The 19191-nt window shown below is 43.3% G+C and overlaps 1 protein-coding gene across 2 annotated transcripts in view; it reads right to left on the bottom strand.

Moving 5' to 3' along the window:
- MTUS2 (microtubule associated scaffold protein 2) overlaps nucleotides 1-19191 on the bottom strand; it is a 503981-nt gene that overhangs the window by 35857 nt on the left and 448933 nt on the right. For both annotated transcript variants that reach the window (XM_004384151.3, XM_023738508.1), the window contains one exon: nucleotides 348-562. In XM_004384151.3, coding sequence (XP_004384208.3) covers nucleotides 348-562 — 215 coding nt within the window. The remainder of the gene's footprint in view (nucleotides 1-347; nucleotides 563-19191) is intronic.

Below are 19191 nucleotides of genomic sequence, written 5' to 3'. Positions count from 1 at the left end.
GTGAGAATAGCAGCACAATTGGAAGAGCGTAGTCGATGTCACTGATCTGTGCATGTAGAAATTTTTGAAATGGTGTATCTTTGGCTATGTATATTTTCACCAAAAAAAGAGGTTGAGAAGGGAGAGGGTTGACATATGGGGTTGTTAACCAATGTCATAAAACAATATGTGTACTGCTGTTTAATGAGAAACTATTTGTTCTATAAACCTTCACCTGAAGTACAATAAAAATAAAATTAAATTAAAAAAAAAAAAGCTCACCTAGGGAACAAGGGCTTCTTGCTAAAGCGGCGCAGCTCCCCTCCACCTGAGTCCCCACCGCAGTGACAGCAGAATCACAGACTGACCTGCTCTTCGTGCTGACACCTGATCCTCAGCAGCTGGCCCTCGTGCTCCTCCTGCAGGCGCGCCACTTCTGCCTCGAATTGCAGCTGCAGCCGTTCCTCTAGGGCCTGGAGCTCCGCCTGCTGCTGCCAACGCAGCCGCTGCACCTCGTCCTCGAACCGCTTCTCCAGCTCCTCTTTCTCCTTCTGTAATCTCTCACATTTTGCTGTGTTGAAGGCTGCGGGAAGAGAGCAACTGGCTTTTACAAACACTGGTTAGGAGGTACCAAGAGGATTTCAGCTAAGCGACGCTAACAACCACGGTTAGATCATCAAGGTTTACTTAATAAACAAGGCGAGGTTGTCCTGCCTTTGTCGAGCTCCGCACTTTGTAAAGTGCTTTCTCTTCTATCTCACTGATGTTGCTGCTGTCGTTTGCTACCCTCGAGTCAGCCTCTGACTCATGGAGGCCTCATGTACAAAAGAACAAAATGCCGCCTGGTCCCGTGCCACCCCCGTGACCGTCGTGATCCATAGGGTTTCCATGGGTTGATTTTCAGAAGTAGATCTCCAGGACTTTCTTCGTAGTCTGTCTTAGTTTGGAAGCTCTGCTGAAACCCATTCAACATCATAGCAACACGCAAGCCCCACCAGGTGGTGACTGTTCATGAGGTGCATTGGCCAGGAATCAGACTCGGCTCTCCCGTGTGGAAGGTGTACTCACAGCAAATCCCTGGGGATGAGATGATCTGAGCCTCAGAGAGTTCAAGGAACTTGCCCAAGGTAATTCAGCTGCTTGGAGAAAGACTGGGAATGCGGATTTGGGCTTTCTGACTCCAAGCCCAGCATTCCTGCCACAAGCACAAAGTTGCTCAGAGGGTCCATGGACCAGAGGCATCAAAAGGGGGCATTTGTTAAAAACACAGATTCTTAGGCCCACCCTAGGTGAATCACAGCCCCTGAGGCAGAAGGCCTGGATCTGAAAAATTGTTTTTTCTTATAATGTTTTCTTGTGTTTTCAGCGAAGGTTTACGTAACAGTTTACGTTCTCAGTCAAAAAGTTCTGCACACCGGGGATTGGACAGCCCCATAAAACAAAATGGGACTAACGAGGCACAGCAGTCCAGGAACAAGAACTAGAAGGCAGAAGGGGACAGGAAAGCTGGTGAGAGGGAACCCAAGGTTGAGCAAGGGCAGTGTTGATGCGTAGTGGGGTTGTTAACCATTGTCATAGGGCAACATGTGTACTAACTGTTTAATGAGAAACTACTTTGTTCTGCAAACCTTCATCTAACGTGAGAATAGCAGCACAACTGGAAGAACATAATCGATGTCACTGTACCGTGCATGTAGAAATTTTTGAAATGGTGTATCTTTGGCTATGTATATTATCACCAAAAAAAAAAAGTTGAGAAGGGAGAGGGTTGACATGTCATGGGGTTGTTAACCAATGTCATAAAACAATATGTGTACTACTGTTTAATGAGAAACTGTTTGTTCTGTAAACCTTCACCTGAAGTACAATAAAAAATAATAATAAATGAAAAAAAAATGTGCTGGTTACCTGTAATTTCTATCCTAGGGGTTGTTGGTTATGATCAGGAACATCTTCTATAACATAACATTAGGAATATCACAACCAGGGCGGTTTGACAGCCTTTGCTGTTGCTGTTAGCTGCCATCAAGTCCCTCTGACTCATGGTGACCCCATGTACAGTGAGACAAAATGCTGCCCGGTCCTGCTCCATTGCCGTGATCAGATGTGGATCAGGCTGTTGTGATCCATTCGGGTTTTATTGACTGATTTTCGGGAGTAGACAAGGGCTTTGTTTGTTAGTGTGAGGGATGTTAGTACTCCCCCCCCCACACACACACTGGTGCAATGAGTGGTGGGCTGGCTAGATCTTGTACAGGCACCTCTGCCTTGGTATGTATGATGTGTAAGAATCTGGCCGGCCCAGCAGCCTGGCACTGTGTGTGCAGGCATTCTTGGCCGAGGACTTCAATTGGTCTAGTGCCCTATGTCCACTACTTAGTGGGGATTCTGCTGTGCAATCGGACGAAAATGTCTGGAGACTCTGCCAATGTAATCAGGCTGCACCGAGGGCAGGTGGTGGCAATAAAGGGACACACTGTCTGTTGAGAATTTCACAGCAATAGCCAAACGAACTTTAAAAGTCTTCTACTTTTTAGAGACAGAAAGGAGGTTAGTAGTCACCAGGGGCCGAGGAAAGGAGGACAAAAAACCAAACCAAACCCATTGCCATCGAGTTGATTCCGACCCCTAGCAACCCCAGGTGACAGAGTAGAACTGCCCCATAGGGTTTCCAAGGTTGTCATTTTTACGGAAGCAGATTGCCAGGTCTTTTCTCCTGTGGAGCTGTTGGTGGGTTCAAACCATCAATCTTTCTGTTAATAGCTGAGTACTTAACCATTGCGCCAGCAGGGCTCTCTCTCTCTCTGTATATATATGTGTATATGTGCGTGTAATGTATATGCATATATATGATGTAAAAAATCTAAAATATGATTAAAGCTGCATTTAGAACATCCTCAGATATATGTAATATAAAGGATAACAGTCTGCCCACTTATGAGTGTAAACATGAAGAGGTAGCATGATCCTTGAGACAACAGCAGAGTGAAATTGCTGTGGAACCATTTGTAAGACAAGCTTAATTTCAATCACAGTTCATAAATCTAATGAGTAGGAGAACACTCAGCCACTAAGATAAACGTGATTCAAACAACTGCCCCAAATATCTCTTTCGTAATTCTAACTTTTCATTGGTTTGCCAAAGAGGTAGCAAAGACTGGTGTTTACAGTGGTAGACCTGAGGAATATCTGGCTCTACGCCGTTGTTGTTGTTTTAGGTGCCATGGAGTCGGTTTCAACTCATAGCAACCCTACAGGACAGAGTAGAAGTGTCCCATAGGGTTTCCAAGGATCGGCTGGTGGATTTGGACTGCTGACCTTTTGGTTAGAAGTCGAGCTCTTCTGGCTCTATAGCTCATGATAAAAACATAAGGAATAATATTATACCGCCTTTTATACCATAGGGAATGCTTTAGATAAAACAGTTATAAAATAGATCATCTAGGTAGGATGAAATAATCCTGTGTATAAGTAAATGGTACTATTATAATAGCCATTATCATTACATACTGATGGAAGGAGATCCCAGTTAGATAAAAGATTAAATTGTTTCTTTGGACGATGAGGAGTAATTGAAAAGACAAAATAAGTTTCAAGGAAAAGCCTTAATTTAAAAATTACCCCTAATCTTACTACACAAAGAAAAGGAAGTTTTCAATTGCATAATCCCTTCATAGCCGTTACAAAGGTATGAGCTCTTAATATCCCATTAAGAATTTTCTATGTTTTCCTTTTTATCTTTTTTGGGCAACACTATATTCTCATGTTGCCGTGCCATAATTCATACCTCCTTATTGTATCACTTTCAAAAGATCAGAGCCATGGAAAACCCTGTGGAGCACAGTTCTACTCTGACACACACGGGGTCACCACGAATCAAAATCAACTCAATGTCAACTGTTTTTTTTTTTTAATTTTTGGACATTTTGTTTGTGTACAAGAATTACCTTATAAATAATGCAACAGACGTGTTCACTGTAAGCTGTTTTGCTTTTTTCTTTAAAATAAATTCCTAGGAGTGGAATTAGACAGGATTAAAGATGAGGATCATCTTTACGTAGGGAAAAATATTTTCTGGACGGCAGTGATCCTTGTAACAAGCTGGTGCCCACCAGGGGGCGCTAGGGGGCCTGCAACATGCACTCTGGCGGCAAACACCTTCGTCCGAACTTATTATACAGTGAAACGAAAGCTGGAACCTGTGTAAGGTGGAAACCTGTCAGAGAAGGAAAACATTTTCCATGAAAATGAGTGATAGAAAAGTGGTAATAATGCACTCTGTCAAAGGTGGACAACTTGCGAGACCCGGAAAAACAAGGCAATCCCCTTGAGTTCTGGCTCTCGTAGGTTTCACCGTATCACAGTGCAACATCCAGGAAGCAAACAGGGTCAGCCTCCTGGAACAGGCCACCTCGTATCCTGGCCACACTGCCTTTTCCAGCCCTACTTTCTCTCCCTAAGACCCTCTTTTGGATGAAAATGTCAAGAAGAGAGAAAGCAGCGGCTGAAAATGACATATGAAAAGTTCATGGGCCATGAGCAGAAAGAGAGTGCAGTAGCTAGGTAGAGAGTCAGTGGGTCTCCTGGCGTCTCTGCAGGTCCCCGCAGCTTCTTGGGGCTCCGTGACTTCTATGGGAGCTGGTACTATAACACCAAGAGCTGGCTTTTATAGAGCGCTGACTGTGTGCCAAGCTCTGGACACACCTCACATCACCTAGACAGGTATTGTTACTATCATCTCCATTTGCAGATGGGCAGGTGGAGGTAGGCTCAGAGAGGGTAAAACCAACTTATATAAGGTCACGGTGTGAGTAGGCTGGGACTCAAAGAGTAGAGGCTGGAGCACATGCCCGAGTCTATCCTATTTCCTCAGCGCCACACGGACGACCTTATCCTCGGGTGGGAGAAGGTTACCATGGCATCTCCACAAGACACAAGTATTTTAACATCTCAGCGATAAGGCAATGCTTGCAAGTCCCTGGATGGTGTGAACAGTTAACGTGCTCAGCTGATAATGGAAAGGTTGGAAGTTCAAGTTCACCCCGAGGCACCTCAGAAGAAAGGCCTGGTGATTTATTCCAAAAAATCAGCCATTAAAAACCCTATAGAGCACAGTTTTACTCTGATACACATGAGGTTGCCATGTGTTAGAGATAACTTGATGGCAACTGGCTTGGAGTTCCTGGGTGGTGCAAATGATTAATGCATTTGGCTGCTAACTAACCAAAAAGTTGGAGGTTCAAGTTCACCCAGAGGCACCTTGGAAGAAAGGCCAGGTGATCTCCTTCTGAAAAATCAGCCACTGAAAACCCTACAGAGCACATTTATATTCTGACACACATGGGGTCACTATGAGTCAGAAATGATTCCACAGCAACTGCTTTGGTGTTTTGATTTTTGGTAAGGCAGTGCTTTGGCATATTACTCTTAAATCTCTCAATTTGCTGTTTTGTCTGTCTCCGCTCGTGGGCAAGGATAGTGTCACATTCATTTTTGCATTTTGTAGGCGGGCAGGCAGACAGGCAAGCTGAGAGCCAATAAATGGTTATTGAGTTTATTGAGCACCTGTTATGCGCCACGCACAGTACTAGGCATTGTAGGGAATAAGACTTGCTGGTGTGGCGAGTGAATAGATAGTGGAGAGCACTTTAGATTGTGAGAACTGCAGTGAAGCAAGTCCCATTGAGGGAATGGTAGAGAGAGAGTGGGGAAGGGAAAGGGGACTTCGCTAGAATGGAGAAGGCAGGCATCTCGGAGAAGATGACATTTGAACACAGACTGGAATGACAAGAGGCAGTGGTGTGCAGAGATGGAGGAAGGGAGTTCCAAAAAATTACAAGTGCAAAGGTCCTGAGGTGAGAAAAATTTTGGCATAGTTAAGTAACAGAAAGGCAACCAGGAAGGCTCACATACGAGTCAGGGAGCGGGTAGGGGAAGTGGAGTTTGAGAGGCAGGCAGGGGTCAGATCACGCAGGGCCTCCTGGTCCATGGTTAAGGAGTTAGGATTGTGTGCTGGTAGAAGCAGAAAGCCACTGGACTATCTTAAACAGGGGGGATGTCGTTGTTGTTTTGTGGGTGCTGTTGAGTCGATTTTGACTCATGGCGACCGCATGTGACAGAATAGAACTGCTCCATAGGGTTTTCTAGGCTGTAACCTTTATGGAAGCAGATCGCCAGGTCTTTCTCCCACAGAGCCACTAGGTGGGTTCCAACCGCCAACATTTCAGTTAGCAGCCAAGCACTTAACCACTGTGTCACCAGGGCTCCTTAACAGGAGGCTGACGTGAGCTGATTGGTGATTGCATGGAGCAGAGACTGGAGGAGGAAGGATGAAGGCAAGGATACCAGTCAGAGGATGTGTTAGCAGTTGAGGAGCGAGATGGATGGTGACTTAGACTCAGGCTGTAGTATGGAGAGGAATGGATTAATTTGACATGTGTTTTGGAGGCAAAGCTAACTTGACTTGCTGATGGATTGGATGTAGGAAAGGAGGGAAAGACAGGAATCATGAGCGACTCCTAGGCTTTTGCTCTAAGAAACAGGATGGATGGTGCCATTGAAGAAAATGGGAATGTTGGAGGAGGAGATAAACACCATGCATCAGGCACTGAGTAGATCGTTAGTGAATTAGCAGATTAATTAATGTACATATGTTGCTGTTGTTGGATGCCAAAAGAGTGAACAAGTCTGTCTTGGAAGGGAGTACAGCCAGCATGCTCCATAGAAGCAAGCATGGTGAGACTTCATCTCACATACTTTGGACATGTTATCAGGAAGGACCAGTCCCTGGAGAAGGACATCATGTTTGGTAAAGTAGAAGGTCATCAAAAAGAAGAAGACCCTCAACGAGATAGATTGACACAGTGGCTGCAGTGATGGGTTCAAGCATAGCAACGATTGTTGAGGATGGCACAGGACAGGGCAGTGTTTCGTTCTGTTGTACACAGGATTGCTTGCTGTGAGTTGGAACCGATTCAACAGCACCTAACAAAAGCAACATCTTTCTTACCTGTAGTTCAAACTTTGGGAATGCAGCCCCCACACCAGATAAAGGCCTCTAGATTCTCCAATAGATGTCATAAAGCCCTGAACTAAAGTCCCAGCCCTTACTTCTTAAATGTTTACACCAGAGTGATATTAAATAACTCTTATTTTACACTGTCAGAAGAATGAACAAGTCTGTCGAAGAGATACAGCCAGCGTGCTCGTTGGAAGCAATGATGGTGGGACTTCGTCCCATGTACTTTGGACATGTTATCAGGAGGGACTAGTCCCTGGAGAAGGCCATCATGCTTGGTAAAGTAGAGGGTCAGCGGAGAAAAAGGAAGATCCTCAATGAGATGGACTGACACAGTGGCCGCAACAATGGGCTCAAACACAGCAGCGATTGTGAGGAGGGCGCAGGACTGGGCAGTGTTTTGTTCTGTTGTACATACGGCACCTAACAACAACAAAAACACTTTATACTGAATCCCGAATACTACAGTCTCCAGAGAATAGGGGTCTAGAAGAGGTAGAGAAAGAAGAGAAAGTTCAGGAAGGGAGGTGGTCAGGCTGATCCTGAAAAGAGGGGAGAAGAGCTATAATGGGGAGACAGAACTGAGTCACCAGGCAGGGTGAAGGGCATGAGGCAGGAGGAACCCTGCCCTCGGGGTCTGGTTTCCAGTTCCAGCTCCACTGGCGTCAGCTGTGGGGGCTTTGGCAAGTCACATACCCTCTCCGGATCTCAGCGTCATCATCTGTCAAACGAAGAGATTGGGCAACTGGAGTCTGAAGCCCCTTTTCTGTCCTGTTGTTGTAATTAGCTGCTGTCAAGTTGGGGCCTGCTACCCCATGTACAATGAAGCCAGACCATGTGATCCATAGGGTTTTCATTGGCTAATTTTTGGAAGTAGACCACCAGGCCTTTCTTCCTAGTCTGTCTTAGTACAGAAGCTCCACTAAAACCTGTTCAGCATCATAGCAACACGCAAGCCATAATTCTGTGGTTACTTGTAATAAGGGCCTGGGGTCAGCAAAAAGAATTTACATTATACCCACTGTCTTCTCCTTAAGAAGGTGGGGAAGTCAAATTGACAACAGCAACTCGAAAGATTAGATAGGAACCTTACGGGACAGTAAGTTTATGTGAATGGAGGAGGAACAACTGGGATAGGGAGGGTAAGAATATCTGCACAACTCAAAGAATGTAATCAATGTCAGTAAGTGGTACATGTAAAAACTGTTGAATTGGTGTATGTTTTACTGGGGTTATTCTCAACAACAACAACAAAATAAATAAAATAAAATAAAAAAAGAAGGCAGGGAAGGGTATTCCATTTTTTACGATGGTTTTCCTCCAAAATGGGCCCCTGAGGAGATGAGAGGTTCAGTTACAGGGGAAATAGCCCTATGCAAAATCACTCATTCTCCAGCCACAGAGAATTTAATAGTGTTTGGCATTTGCACATGCTTTACACCTTACAAAATTTTTTAGCATGCAATATTAACTTGTTTAACCCTCAAAACAAATTAAAAGCTGTCGAAAACCAGGGATTTGGGCCCTGATTCTATAGATAAGGAAATGGAGGCTCCAAGAGGTTAAGTAGCTTGCCCAAGCTGCCATAACCAGAGACAGAGACAGAGCCAGGCTTCAATCCGGCTTTTCTTAGGACTGTTCCTTTAAATAATAATAATAATGTTATTCTGCCTTCTGTTTTGGAAGAAAGAAACAAAGGAGGGCAAGGAAAAACAGATCCAAAATACCATCAAGGGTTTAGTGAGGGTAACCAGCACCCAGGGGCCATCTCTAAATTACGCCCCCTCCTCAATCTAAAGATGAACAGACGTTGATGATGGTGACGCATCAGCAGAAACTCTTCCCCGTCTTGTCCAGCTGCCTCAGTCAGGCGCCTTTCGTATTTGTGGTGTCTCGGAATCTCATTCCGCACCTCATCTGGTGCCCCCTTGGACTTCTGCCCGGGGGGGACGTGCCTCCCTCTGTCTCCCTCTCGCTACGCCTCTGAATACCTAACAAGTTTAAAGCTCCTTTTCTAGAAATAAATCATTTGCACCTTTTCTGCGTGTTTTTAAGTCAAAGAATGAGCATTTCAACAAATGGTTAATGACCGACCCGGTGTGTGAATGTTAACTGCAATGCTTATAATCAACTTGGTCTGAGAGGAGAAAAAGACAGGAATGACTTATGGGGCCAAGCAGGAAAGAGGAAATGGATTTAAGAAAGTGATGATAAGGTTTTTTGAAAAGAAAAAAAAAAAAAATCATCTATATGAGAACTAAAAACACTACTACAGCCCATGAATAGGAAATGGCTTTATGGGGAAATGGTTTTGCACATTGCCAGTCTCTTTCTTTCCTCCAGCTTAACTGGCCCTGCCAGGTTTTAAAAGCATCTCCGCAGCACCTTGCTCATATAATACTCTCCATGCGGGCAGTTCTGCAGGCCCAGGCTTTGGACGAGGCTGATAATGGTCTCGTGTGGTTGCCGTGCTTGAGTATTTACTGCTTTTAATTTTGCACAGGAATGAAGGATTTATGTTTTCACTCTACAGAGCCTAATGGTAAACATTAAAGGTGTGCCTTTCCCCTTCAACTCCCCCCAGCCTCTCCCCATTACCTCTAAATACATCGGATTGATTCTAAGGAATGAAACAGACTACCTTGTTTCTTCCCACTAATTTTGAGGCACGGAGACAGAAGAAGCAAAGTTTTTAGGCAATCGATGTTAGCCTGAGAGTGTGTATGTGATTAGCAGAAATGTGTCTCTAATGCCCTGTTTAAACCAAAAGAAACCCAAACCCGTTGCCATCGACTTGATTCTGAATCATAGTGTATAGAGACTAAAGGTGATCTGTGGTCACCAAGGGTGGGAATGGAGTCTCTGAGCATGAGCATGCAAACAGTTAATGTGCTTGGCTGCTAACCGAAAGGTCGGAGGTTCGAGTCCACCCAGAGGCACCTCAGAAGAAAGGCATGGAGATCTACTTCCGAAAAATCAGTCATTGAGAACCCTGTGGAGCACAGTTCTACTCTGACACACATGGGGCTGCCACTATCGGAACTGACTCAAGGGCAACTGGTTTAGGGGTGGGAGGGAGGGAAAAGAGCAACTCATTGCTTAGAGGGCAAAAGTCTGTCTTTTGTCCACAGCTAACACTCAGTAAAGGCATGTGGAGCTGAAGCTGCAGGTCTAGACCAAGATGCCAGAGAAGAAGGTAGTGAGGGGAGCACAGGACTCTGCAGAGGGAGGGACCTGGCATTGTGAGAGGGTCAAAGGAAAAGAGGAGGGGCTGATACATTTTAGAAGTGAGGAGAGAAAGAATGGTAAGTCAGAGAAATGGTAAGTCAAAAAAAACCCCAAATCTAGACTAGTTGATGAATCACGCTGTGATGGTAACTTTATGTGTCAACCTGGCTGAGCTGTGGTGCCCAGCTGTTTGGTCAAACACTACTCTAGACATTGCTGTCAAGGTATTTTGTTGATGGTTAACACTTATGTTCAACTGGCTGTAAGCAAAGGAGATGCCCTCCATAATATGAACAGGCCTCATCCGATCAGATGAAGGCCTTAGGAGCAAAAACTGAGATTTCCCAGAAGGAAAAAAAAATCTGCCTCAAGGCTGTAACAAAGAAATCCTGCCGAGTTTCCAGCATACCTGGCCTACACATTTTGAATGTGCCCGTCCCCACCATCGCTGAGAGCTAATCCCTTAAAATAAATCTCTCTCTTTCTCTCTGTTTTTGTTGTTGTATGCCGTCAAGTCGATTCCGACTCATGGCGACCCCAGAACTGCTCCAGAGGGTTTTCTTGTCTGTAATCTTAACAGAAGCAGATTGCCAGGGCTTTTCTTCTGTGGTACCATTGGATGGGTTTGAACCACCAACCTTTAGGATAGCAGTTGAGTGCAAACTTTTATATGTGTGTGTATGTAAATACATGTATATGTATGTATGTACGTATGTATACATATATATATAAAACCTGTTGGTTCTGTTTTCTGGAGAATCCCAATACACATACTTATCCCTTCTCAGGAAGGAAGTAGGGTCTGGACATACAATCCCAAAGAGGCTCAGATTAATACTGTGAGACAATTACTATTTTAAGGGTAGCCCACACGATTCCGAAAGGAGCATGAGTGGTGCAAACAGTTAAGCACTCAGCTGCTAATCAAAACGTTAGCAGTTCGAACCTACCCAGCAGCTCTGCAAGAGAGAGACTTGGCGATCTGCTCCCATAAAGATTACAGCCTAGAAAACCCTATGGGGCAGTTCTACTCCTTCACATGGGGCGGCTTTGATTTGGAATCCATTCGACAGCGTGTAACAACAATGGTCTTGAAGAAAGTTCCTGGGTGGCGCAAATGTTTTGTAGTGAACTACTGACTGAAAGGTTGGCAATTTGAACTCATCCAGCAGCACTGAAGAAGAAAGGCCTGGCAATCTGCTTCTGTAATGATTACAGCCTAGAAAACCCTATCAAGCAGTTCTACTGTTTCACATGGGTCACTATGAGTAGAAAATGACTTGTTAGCACCTAACAACAACAACCACATGATTCCTGGGTGAATGGCTAAACAAGAACATCTTCAGCTGTGGCATTTCTTGGTATTATGCAGAAAGTATCAAAACAACCATGTGGCTGGACAAACCATGTCTAGGGTCATGGTTTCATGGGACATCCCAGTTAGTTGGCCTAATAACATGTATAGTGCTTCTGTTCGACCTCCCAGTTTGATGCATCGTGCCTGGGATCTAAAAAGCTTGCAAGCAGCCATCTAAAGCACAATAATTGGTCTCTATCTGCCTGGCCACCACGCGTCTATCAGTTTGTTGTACTGTGGTGGCTTGTGTGTTGTTGCGAATACTGGAAGCTTTGCCACCAGTATTTCAAATACAAGCAGGGTCACCCTTGGTGGACAGGTTTCAGCGGAGCTTCCAGACTAACACAGACTAGAAAGAAGGACCTGGAAGTCTACTCCTGAAAAAAACCGGCCAGTGAAAACCTTATGAATTGCAGCAGAACATTGTCTGATATAGTGCTGGAAGATGAGTCCCTTGGGTTGGAAGGCACTCAGAAGATAACTGGGAAGAGCTGCCTCCTCAAGGTAGAGTCGACGTTAATGACATGGATGGAGTCAAGCTTTTGGGACCTTCACTTGCTGATGTAGTGGCATGACTCAAAATGAGAAGAAACAGCTGCAAACATCCATTAATAATCAGAATGTGGAATGTACCAAGTATGAATCTAAGAAAACTGGAAATCATCAAAAATGAAATGGAACGCATAAACATTGGTATCCTAGGATTACCGAGCTGAAATGGACTGGTACTGGCCATTCTGAATCAGACAATCATATGGTCTACTACGCTGAGAATAATAAATTGAAGAGGAATGGCGTTGTGTTCATTGTCAAAAAGAACATTTCAAGATCTATCCTGAAATACAACACTGTCAGTGATAGGATAATATCCATACGCCTACAAGGAAGATCAGTTAATATGACTATTATTCAAATTTACGCACCAACCACTAAGGCCAAAGATGAAGAAACTGAAGATTTTTACCAACTTCTGCAGTCTGAAATTGACTGAATATGCAATCAGGATGCATTGTTCATTACTGGTGATTGGAATGCAAAAGTTGGAAACAAAGAAGAAGGTTCGGTAGTTGGAAGATATGGCCTTGGTAATAAAAATGACACCAGAGATGGCATGATAGAATTTTGCAAGACAAACGGCTTCTTCATTGCAAATACCTTTTTTCAACAACATAAACAGTGACTATATGACTGGATCTCACCAGATGGAAAACATGGGATTCAAATCAACTACATCTGTGGAAAAAGATGATGGAAAAGCTCAACATCATCAGTCAGAACAAGGCCAGGGGCTGACTTCGGAACAGACCATCAGTTGATCATACGCAAGTTCAAGTTGAAACTGAAGAAAATTAAACAAGTCCATGAGAGCCAAAACACGATTTTGAGCATATCCTACCTGAATTTGGAAACCATCTCAAGAATAGGTATGACTCATGGAACACTAATGACAAAGACCAGATGAGTTGTGGGAAGACATCAAGGACATCATATATGAAGAAAGCAAGAGGTCATTAAAAAGATAGGAAAGAAAGAAAAGACCAAAATGGATGTCAAAAGAGACTCTGAAACTTGCTCTTGAACATCGAGTAGCTAAAGCGAAAGGAAAAAATGATGAAGTAAAAGAGCTGAACAGACTATTTCAAAGGGCCGCTCAAGAAGACAAAGTACTATAATGAAATGTGCAAGGAACTAGAATTAGAAAACCAAAAGGGAAGAACACGATCAGCATTTCTCAAGCCGAAAGAACTGAAGAAAAAATTCAAGTCTTGAGTTCGATAGTGAAGGATTCTATGAGCAAAATACTGAACAACGGAGGAAACATCAAAAGAAGGTGGAAGGAATACACAGAATCACTGTACCAAACAGAATTGGTCTGTGTTTAACCATTTCAGGAGATAGTATACGATCAAGAACCGACGGTACTGAAGGAAGGCCAAACTGCACTGAAGGCACTGGTGAAAAACAAGGCTTCAAGAATTGAGGGAATACCAACTGAGATGTTTCAGCAAACAGATGCAGCACTGGAAGTGCACACTCATCTATGCCAAGAAATTCAGAAGACAGCTAACTGGCCAACTGACTGGAAGAGATCCATATTTGTGCCCATTCCAAAGAAAGGGGATAAAACTGAATGTGGAAATTATCGAAACCATCATTTATACCACACATAAATAAAATTTTGCTGAAGATTATTCAAAAGCAGTTGCAAGACTACATTGACAGGGAACTGCCAGAAATTCAAGCCAGATTCAAAAGAGGATGTGAGAATTTGAAATTCTGTTCTGAATTTTTCCCATTTTGATTAGGATTCTTGTATAGAATCTTTGATCAAAATGTTCAGTAATGGTAGCCAGCACAATCCAGTTCTTCTGGTCTCTTGGTACAGCAGGCACTTTTGATGCTCTGTACCACATCTCCTCAGCTATCTTTCAGTCAAGCTGATGGAAAATACCTTGTCACCTGGAACTCTGGTCGATAATCTCCCACCTGAAGGGTGCTTCCATGAGTCACTCTGTTTCTCTGCTGCAGGGCCTTTTCTAAAGCCCTGGGTGCCTGGAAGTGTGTGGGAGTTAAAACCCCACAGGCAATCCAAACATTTGAGAATAGGAGCCAGAGGGTAAATGCTCAGCCTCTTGTGCTTGAAATGACAATTCTGGGAGGACTTCTCGAAGCATCTCAGAGATCCCAGTGTTACTGAACACCTGTCGCATACAGCAGTGACCTTCATAACACACCTTTATATTGGCTTTTCATTCTTCCCAGTCTCAATCTCTCAATTTCGTCACCCCTGCTTCCTGGGGTGGTGCGAAGAGGGAACATGCTTGGCTGTTAACCAAAAGGTTGGAGGTTCGAGTCCACTCAGAAGCATCTTGAAAGAAAGACTTGGTGATCTACTTCACAAAAATCAGCCAATGACAATGTTATGAAACTCAGTTCTACTCTAACACATATGGTGTCACTGTGAATCATAGTTGACTTGATGGCAACTAGGATTTTTTTTTTGGCTTCCTGGGATCACCTACCAAAATAAACTCTGCTTTCAAGCCCTTCTATCAGGTTCTGTTTTGTGGTGGTGGTGGTGGGGGGTGGTGAACCTATATTAAGATACCTGCTGATGACATTTTTTTTCCTCGAGAGAACATTCTACTCTTCACAGCTTCTAAACATTCTACTCTTCTCTTCACAGCTTCTAAATCCATGCAAAACCAAATGTTACAATGGGACCCGTGTTGGAATAGCTGCTGGGGACAAGAGGTGACTGTGCCAATTTGTGACCCTTGAGAAATAGATGTCAAGAGACAATTAGATGTACAAAGATATATTGGAGAAAACATCTGTGAAGGATAAGGCAGGAGGGAGAAGGAGCCTGCGTGAGGCGGGGAGAGCCTTCACAATGGAGTGCGGATTTGACACTTGAGAAAGGAGAGAAGGAAGGAAGGTTGGGTGGGAAGAGCTTCAGACTGCAGTGCAGTCCTGAGGAAGTCTTGGCAGTGTGGTGGAGCAAAGGTTGCCCATCAGAGAGGTCCTGGATGAGGCAGACATGAGCCAGCCCTAGTTCTCCTGCCATGCTCGGCTGTTGGCTGGGAACAGCTAGGGGACCGTGGGACCTTTGGAAGAGAACCCTGGTGGACCTGAGGGTGTGATATCTGGGGGCTGTCAGTGAATTAAGCTCTCAAGGTTTGAGTGGCACCTCTTCAGGGCCACCATGGCAACAGGTAACTCTACATTTTACATAGAAGTATTAGGCTACAAAATTCTTCAATACTGAAATTGAGGCTTGAATTTTTTCTTCAGTTCTTTCAGCTTGAGAAATGCTGAGTGTGTTCTTCCCTTCTGGTTTTTTAACTCCAGATCTTTGCATATTTCATTATACTTTACTTTGTCTTCTCGAGCCGCCCTTTGAAATCTTCTGTTCAGCTCTTTTACTTCAGCATTTCTTCCATTCACTTTAGCTACTCTACATTCACAAGCAAGTTTCAGAGTCTCTTCTGATACCCATTTTGGTCTTTTCTTTCTTTCTTGTCTTTTTAATGACCTTTGCTTTCTTCATGTATGATGTCTTTGATGTCATCCCACAACTTGTCTGGCTTTTGGTCATTAGTGTTCAATGCATCAAATTTATTCTTGAGATGGTCTCTAAAGAAAAAATTCGAGCCTCAAGTTGCAATACTGAAGGATGCTATGGGCAAAAAACTGAATGATGCAGGAAGCATCAAAAGAAGACTGAAGGAATACACAGAATTGTTTATCAAAAAGAAAAGGTCAACAGTCAACCATTTCAGGAAGTAGCATATGATCAAGAACCAAAATGGATGTCAGAAGAGACTCTGAAACTTGCTCGTGAATGTAGAGTAGCTAAAGTGAATGGAAGAAATGATTGGTACTGAAGGAAGAAGTTCAAGCTGCACTGAAGGCATTGGCCAAAAACAAGGCTCCAGGAATTGACAGAATACCAATTAAAATGTTTCAACAAATGGATGCAATGCTGGAAGTGCTCACTCATCTATGTCAAGAAATTTGAAAGACAGTAACCTGGCCAACCGGCTGGAAGAGATCCATATTTACGCTCACTCCAAAGAAAGGTGATTCAGTGGAATGCGGAAATTATTCGACAATATCATTAGTATCACATGCATGTAAAATTTTGCTGAAGATAATTCAAAAATGGTTGCAGCAGTACATCAACAGGGAACTGCCAGAAATTCAAGCTGGATTCAGAAGAGAACGTGGAGGACAGATATCATTGCTGATGTCAGATGGAACTTGAATGAAAGCAGAGAATACCAGAAGGATGTTCACCTGTGTTTTACTGACCATGCAAAGGCATCTGATGTGTGGATCATAACAAATTATGGTTAACATTACGAAGAATGGGAATTCCAGAACACTTAATTGTGCTCATGAGGAACCTATACGTAGACCAAGAAGCAGTTGTTTGAAAAGAACAAGGGGATACTGCCTGGTTTAAAATCAAGAAAGGTGTGGGTCAGGGTTGTATCCTTTCGCCATACTTATTCAGTCAATATTCTGAGCAAATAATCTGAGAAACTGGACTACATGAAGAAAAATGCATCAGGATTGGAGGAAGACTCATTAACAACCTGCCTTATGCAGATGACACAACATTGCTTGCTGAAAGTGAAGAGCACTTGAAGCATTTACTGATGAAGATCAAAGACTATAGCCTTTAGTATGGATTATACTTCAATATAAGGAAAATAGAAATCCTCACAACTCGACCAATAAGCAACATCATGGTAAGTGGAGAAAAGATTGACGCTGTCAAGGATTTCATCTTACTTGGAGTCACAATCAACACCCATGGAAGCAGTAGTCAGAAGGTCAAACTATGTATTGCATGGGGAAAATCTGCTGCAAAAGACCTCTTCGAAGTGTTAAAAAGCAAGGATGTCACTTTGAGGTCAAAGTTTCACCCGACCCAAGCCATGGTATTTTCAACTGCCTCATATGCATGCAAAAGCTGGACAATGAAACAAGGAAGACTGAAGAAGAACTGGCACCTTTGAATTATGGTGTTGGTGAAAAATATTGAATATGCTATGGACTGCCAAAAGAATGAACAAATCTGTCTTGGAAGAAGTACAGACAGAATGCTCCTTGGAAGCAAGGATGGTGAGACTTTGTCTCATGTACTTTGGACATGTTATCAGGAGGGACCAGTCCCTGGAGAAGGACATCAAACTTGGTAAAGCAGAGGGTCAGTGAAAAAGAAGAAGACTCTCAATGACATGGATTGACACAGTGGCTGTAACAATGGGCTCAAATACAACAATGATTGTGAGGATGGCTCAGGACTGGGCAGTGATTCATTCTGTTGTGCATGGGGTCGCTATGAGTCAAAATGGACTCGAGGGCACCTAACAAGAACAATATTTGTCTGGAGCAACAGAGGAAGAAACAGTCAGGAATAGGGGGAGGAAATGGAATGTGTGGTTAATTGCCTCCATGAACCACTTCCTCCTTTGCCATGACACCAGAACTGGAGGTTGCCTGGCTACCATTACTGAACATTTTGATAAAAGATTCTATAGAAGAATCTCGATCAAAAGGGGGAAAATGTAGAACAGAATTTCAAATTCTCATGGACACCAGGCTGTCTGGAGCCACAGAGGCTGGGTGAACCCCTAAAACTATTGCCCTAAGATAATCTTTGAACTTTAAACCAAAAATATCCCCTTAAGTCTTCTTTAAACCAAACAACAGTTTAGCTTAACTAGTAAAAATGTCTGCCTTGAGCATTATGATCTGTTAACAACTATCCGTATTTGGAGCCCTGATGGTGCAGTGGTTATGCGCTTGACTGGTAACTAAAAGGTTGGCAGCTGGAATCCACCAGCCCTTCCTTGGAAACCCTAAGCAGTAGTTCTACTCTTTCCTACAGGGTCACTATGAGTCGGAATTGACTTGACGGCAATGAGTTTGGTTTTTAGTTTTATAAGGGATCAGAGTGACAACAGCAACTCAAAACATTACATAGGAACCTTACGGGGCAATGAATTTATGTTAATGGGGGAGGAACAACTCAGAAAAGGAGGGTGAGAATGGTTGCACAACTCAAAGAATGGAATCAATGTCACTGAATTGTACATGTAGAAACTGTTGAACTGGTGTATGTTTTGCTGTGTATATCCTCAACAACAAAAAGATTACAGCCTAGAAAACCCTATCAGACAGTTCTACTCTGTCACATGGGGTTGCTATGAATCAGAATCAACTCAACGGCAACAGGTTTTTTGGTTTCTGCAGATGGCTGCCCAACGCCGTATCATTGAGATACTGTGATTATTTACAGTACATGATTGATTTTGGTCCACTGAGCAGTTGTCTGTTTACAGTTTTGGCTTTCTATGTTAGATCTACCTATAAGGAGATAATGCATAGTCAACAGGAGTATGTGAACCCTATTATATTTCTCACTGTAAATCAATAAGTTGTCATTTTGTTTTTCAACATCAGGGTGTGGTGAACTCAGTTAAAAGGTGTTTCCCTGAAAGTCAGATCCATTCTTTGTGTATTGTTGTTGTTGGGTGCTGTTGAGTCACTTCTGACTCATAGCGACCTCATATAACAGAGTAGAACTACCCTATAAGGTTTTCTTGACCATAATCTTTTTTTTTTTCCCAAATCACAGTGGGAGAAAGCAACTCCCTTATTTATTACTTTTTTGAATTGTGCTTTAGATGAAGGTTTACAAAGCAAATTAGTTTCTCATTAAACAATTAATACACATATTGTTTTGTGACATTGGTTGCCAACCCGCGACATGTCAACACTCTCACCTTCTCGACTTTTGTTTCCCCATTTCCATTCGTCCCGCTTTCCTGTCCCCTCTTGCTTTCTCGTCCTTGCCCCTGGGCTGGTGTGCCTATTTTGTCTCGTATAGATGGCTGAATTACATGTATCATTGTCTGTTTTATGGGCCTGTCTAATCTTTGGCTGAAGGGTGAACCTCAGGAGTGACTTCAGTACTGAGTTAAAAGGTTGTCTGGGGGCCATACTCTTGGGGTTTCTCCAGTTTCTGTCCGAACAGTAAGTCTGGTGTTTTTTTGTGAGTTAGAATTTTTTTTTTTTAATTTAATTTTTTTTT

The sequence above is a fragment of the Trichechus manatus genome, unplaced genomic scaffold, assembly GCF_000243295.1.
Source record: "Trichechus manatus latirostris isolate Lorelei unplaced genomic scaffold, TriManLat1.0 scaffold00118, whole genome shotgun sequence".
Classification (NCBI taxonomy): domain Eukaryota; kingdom Metazoa; phylum Chordata; class Mammalia; order Sirenia; family Trichechidae; genus Trichechus; species Trichechus manatus.
This window is presented reverse-complemented; position numbering and strand designations above follow the sequence as displayed.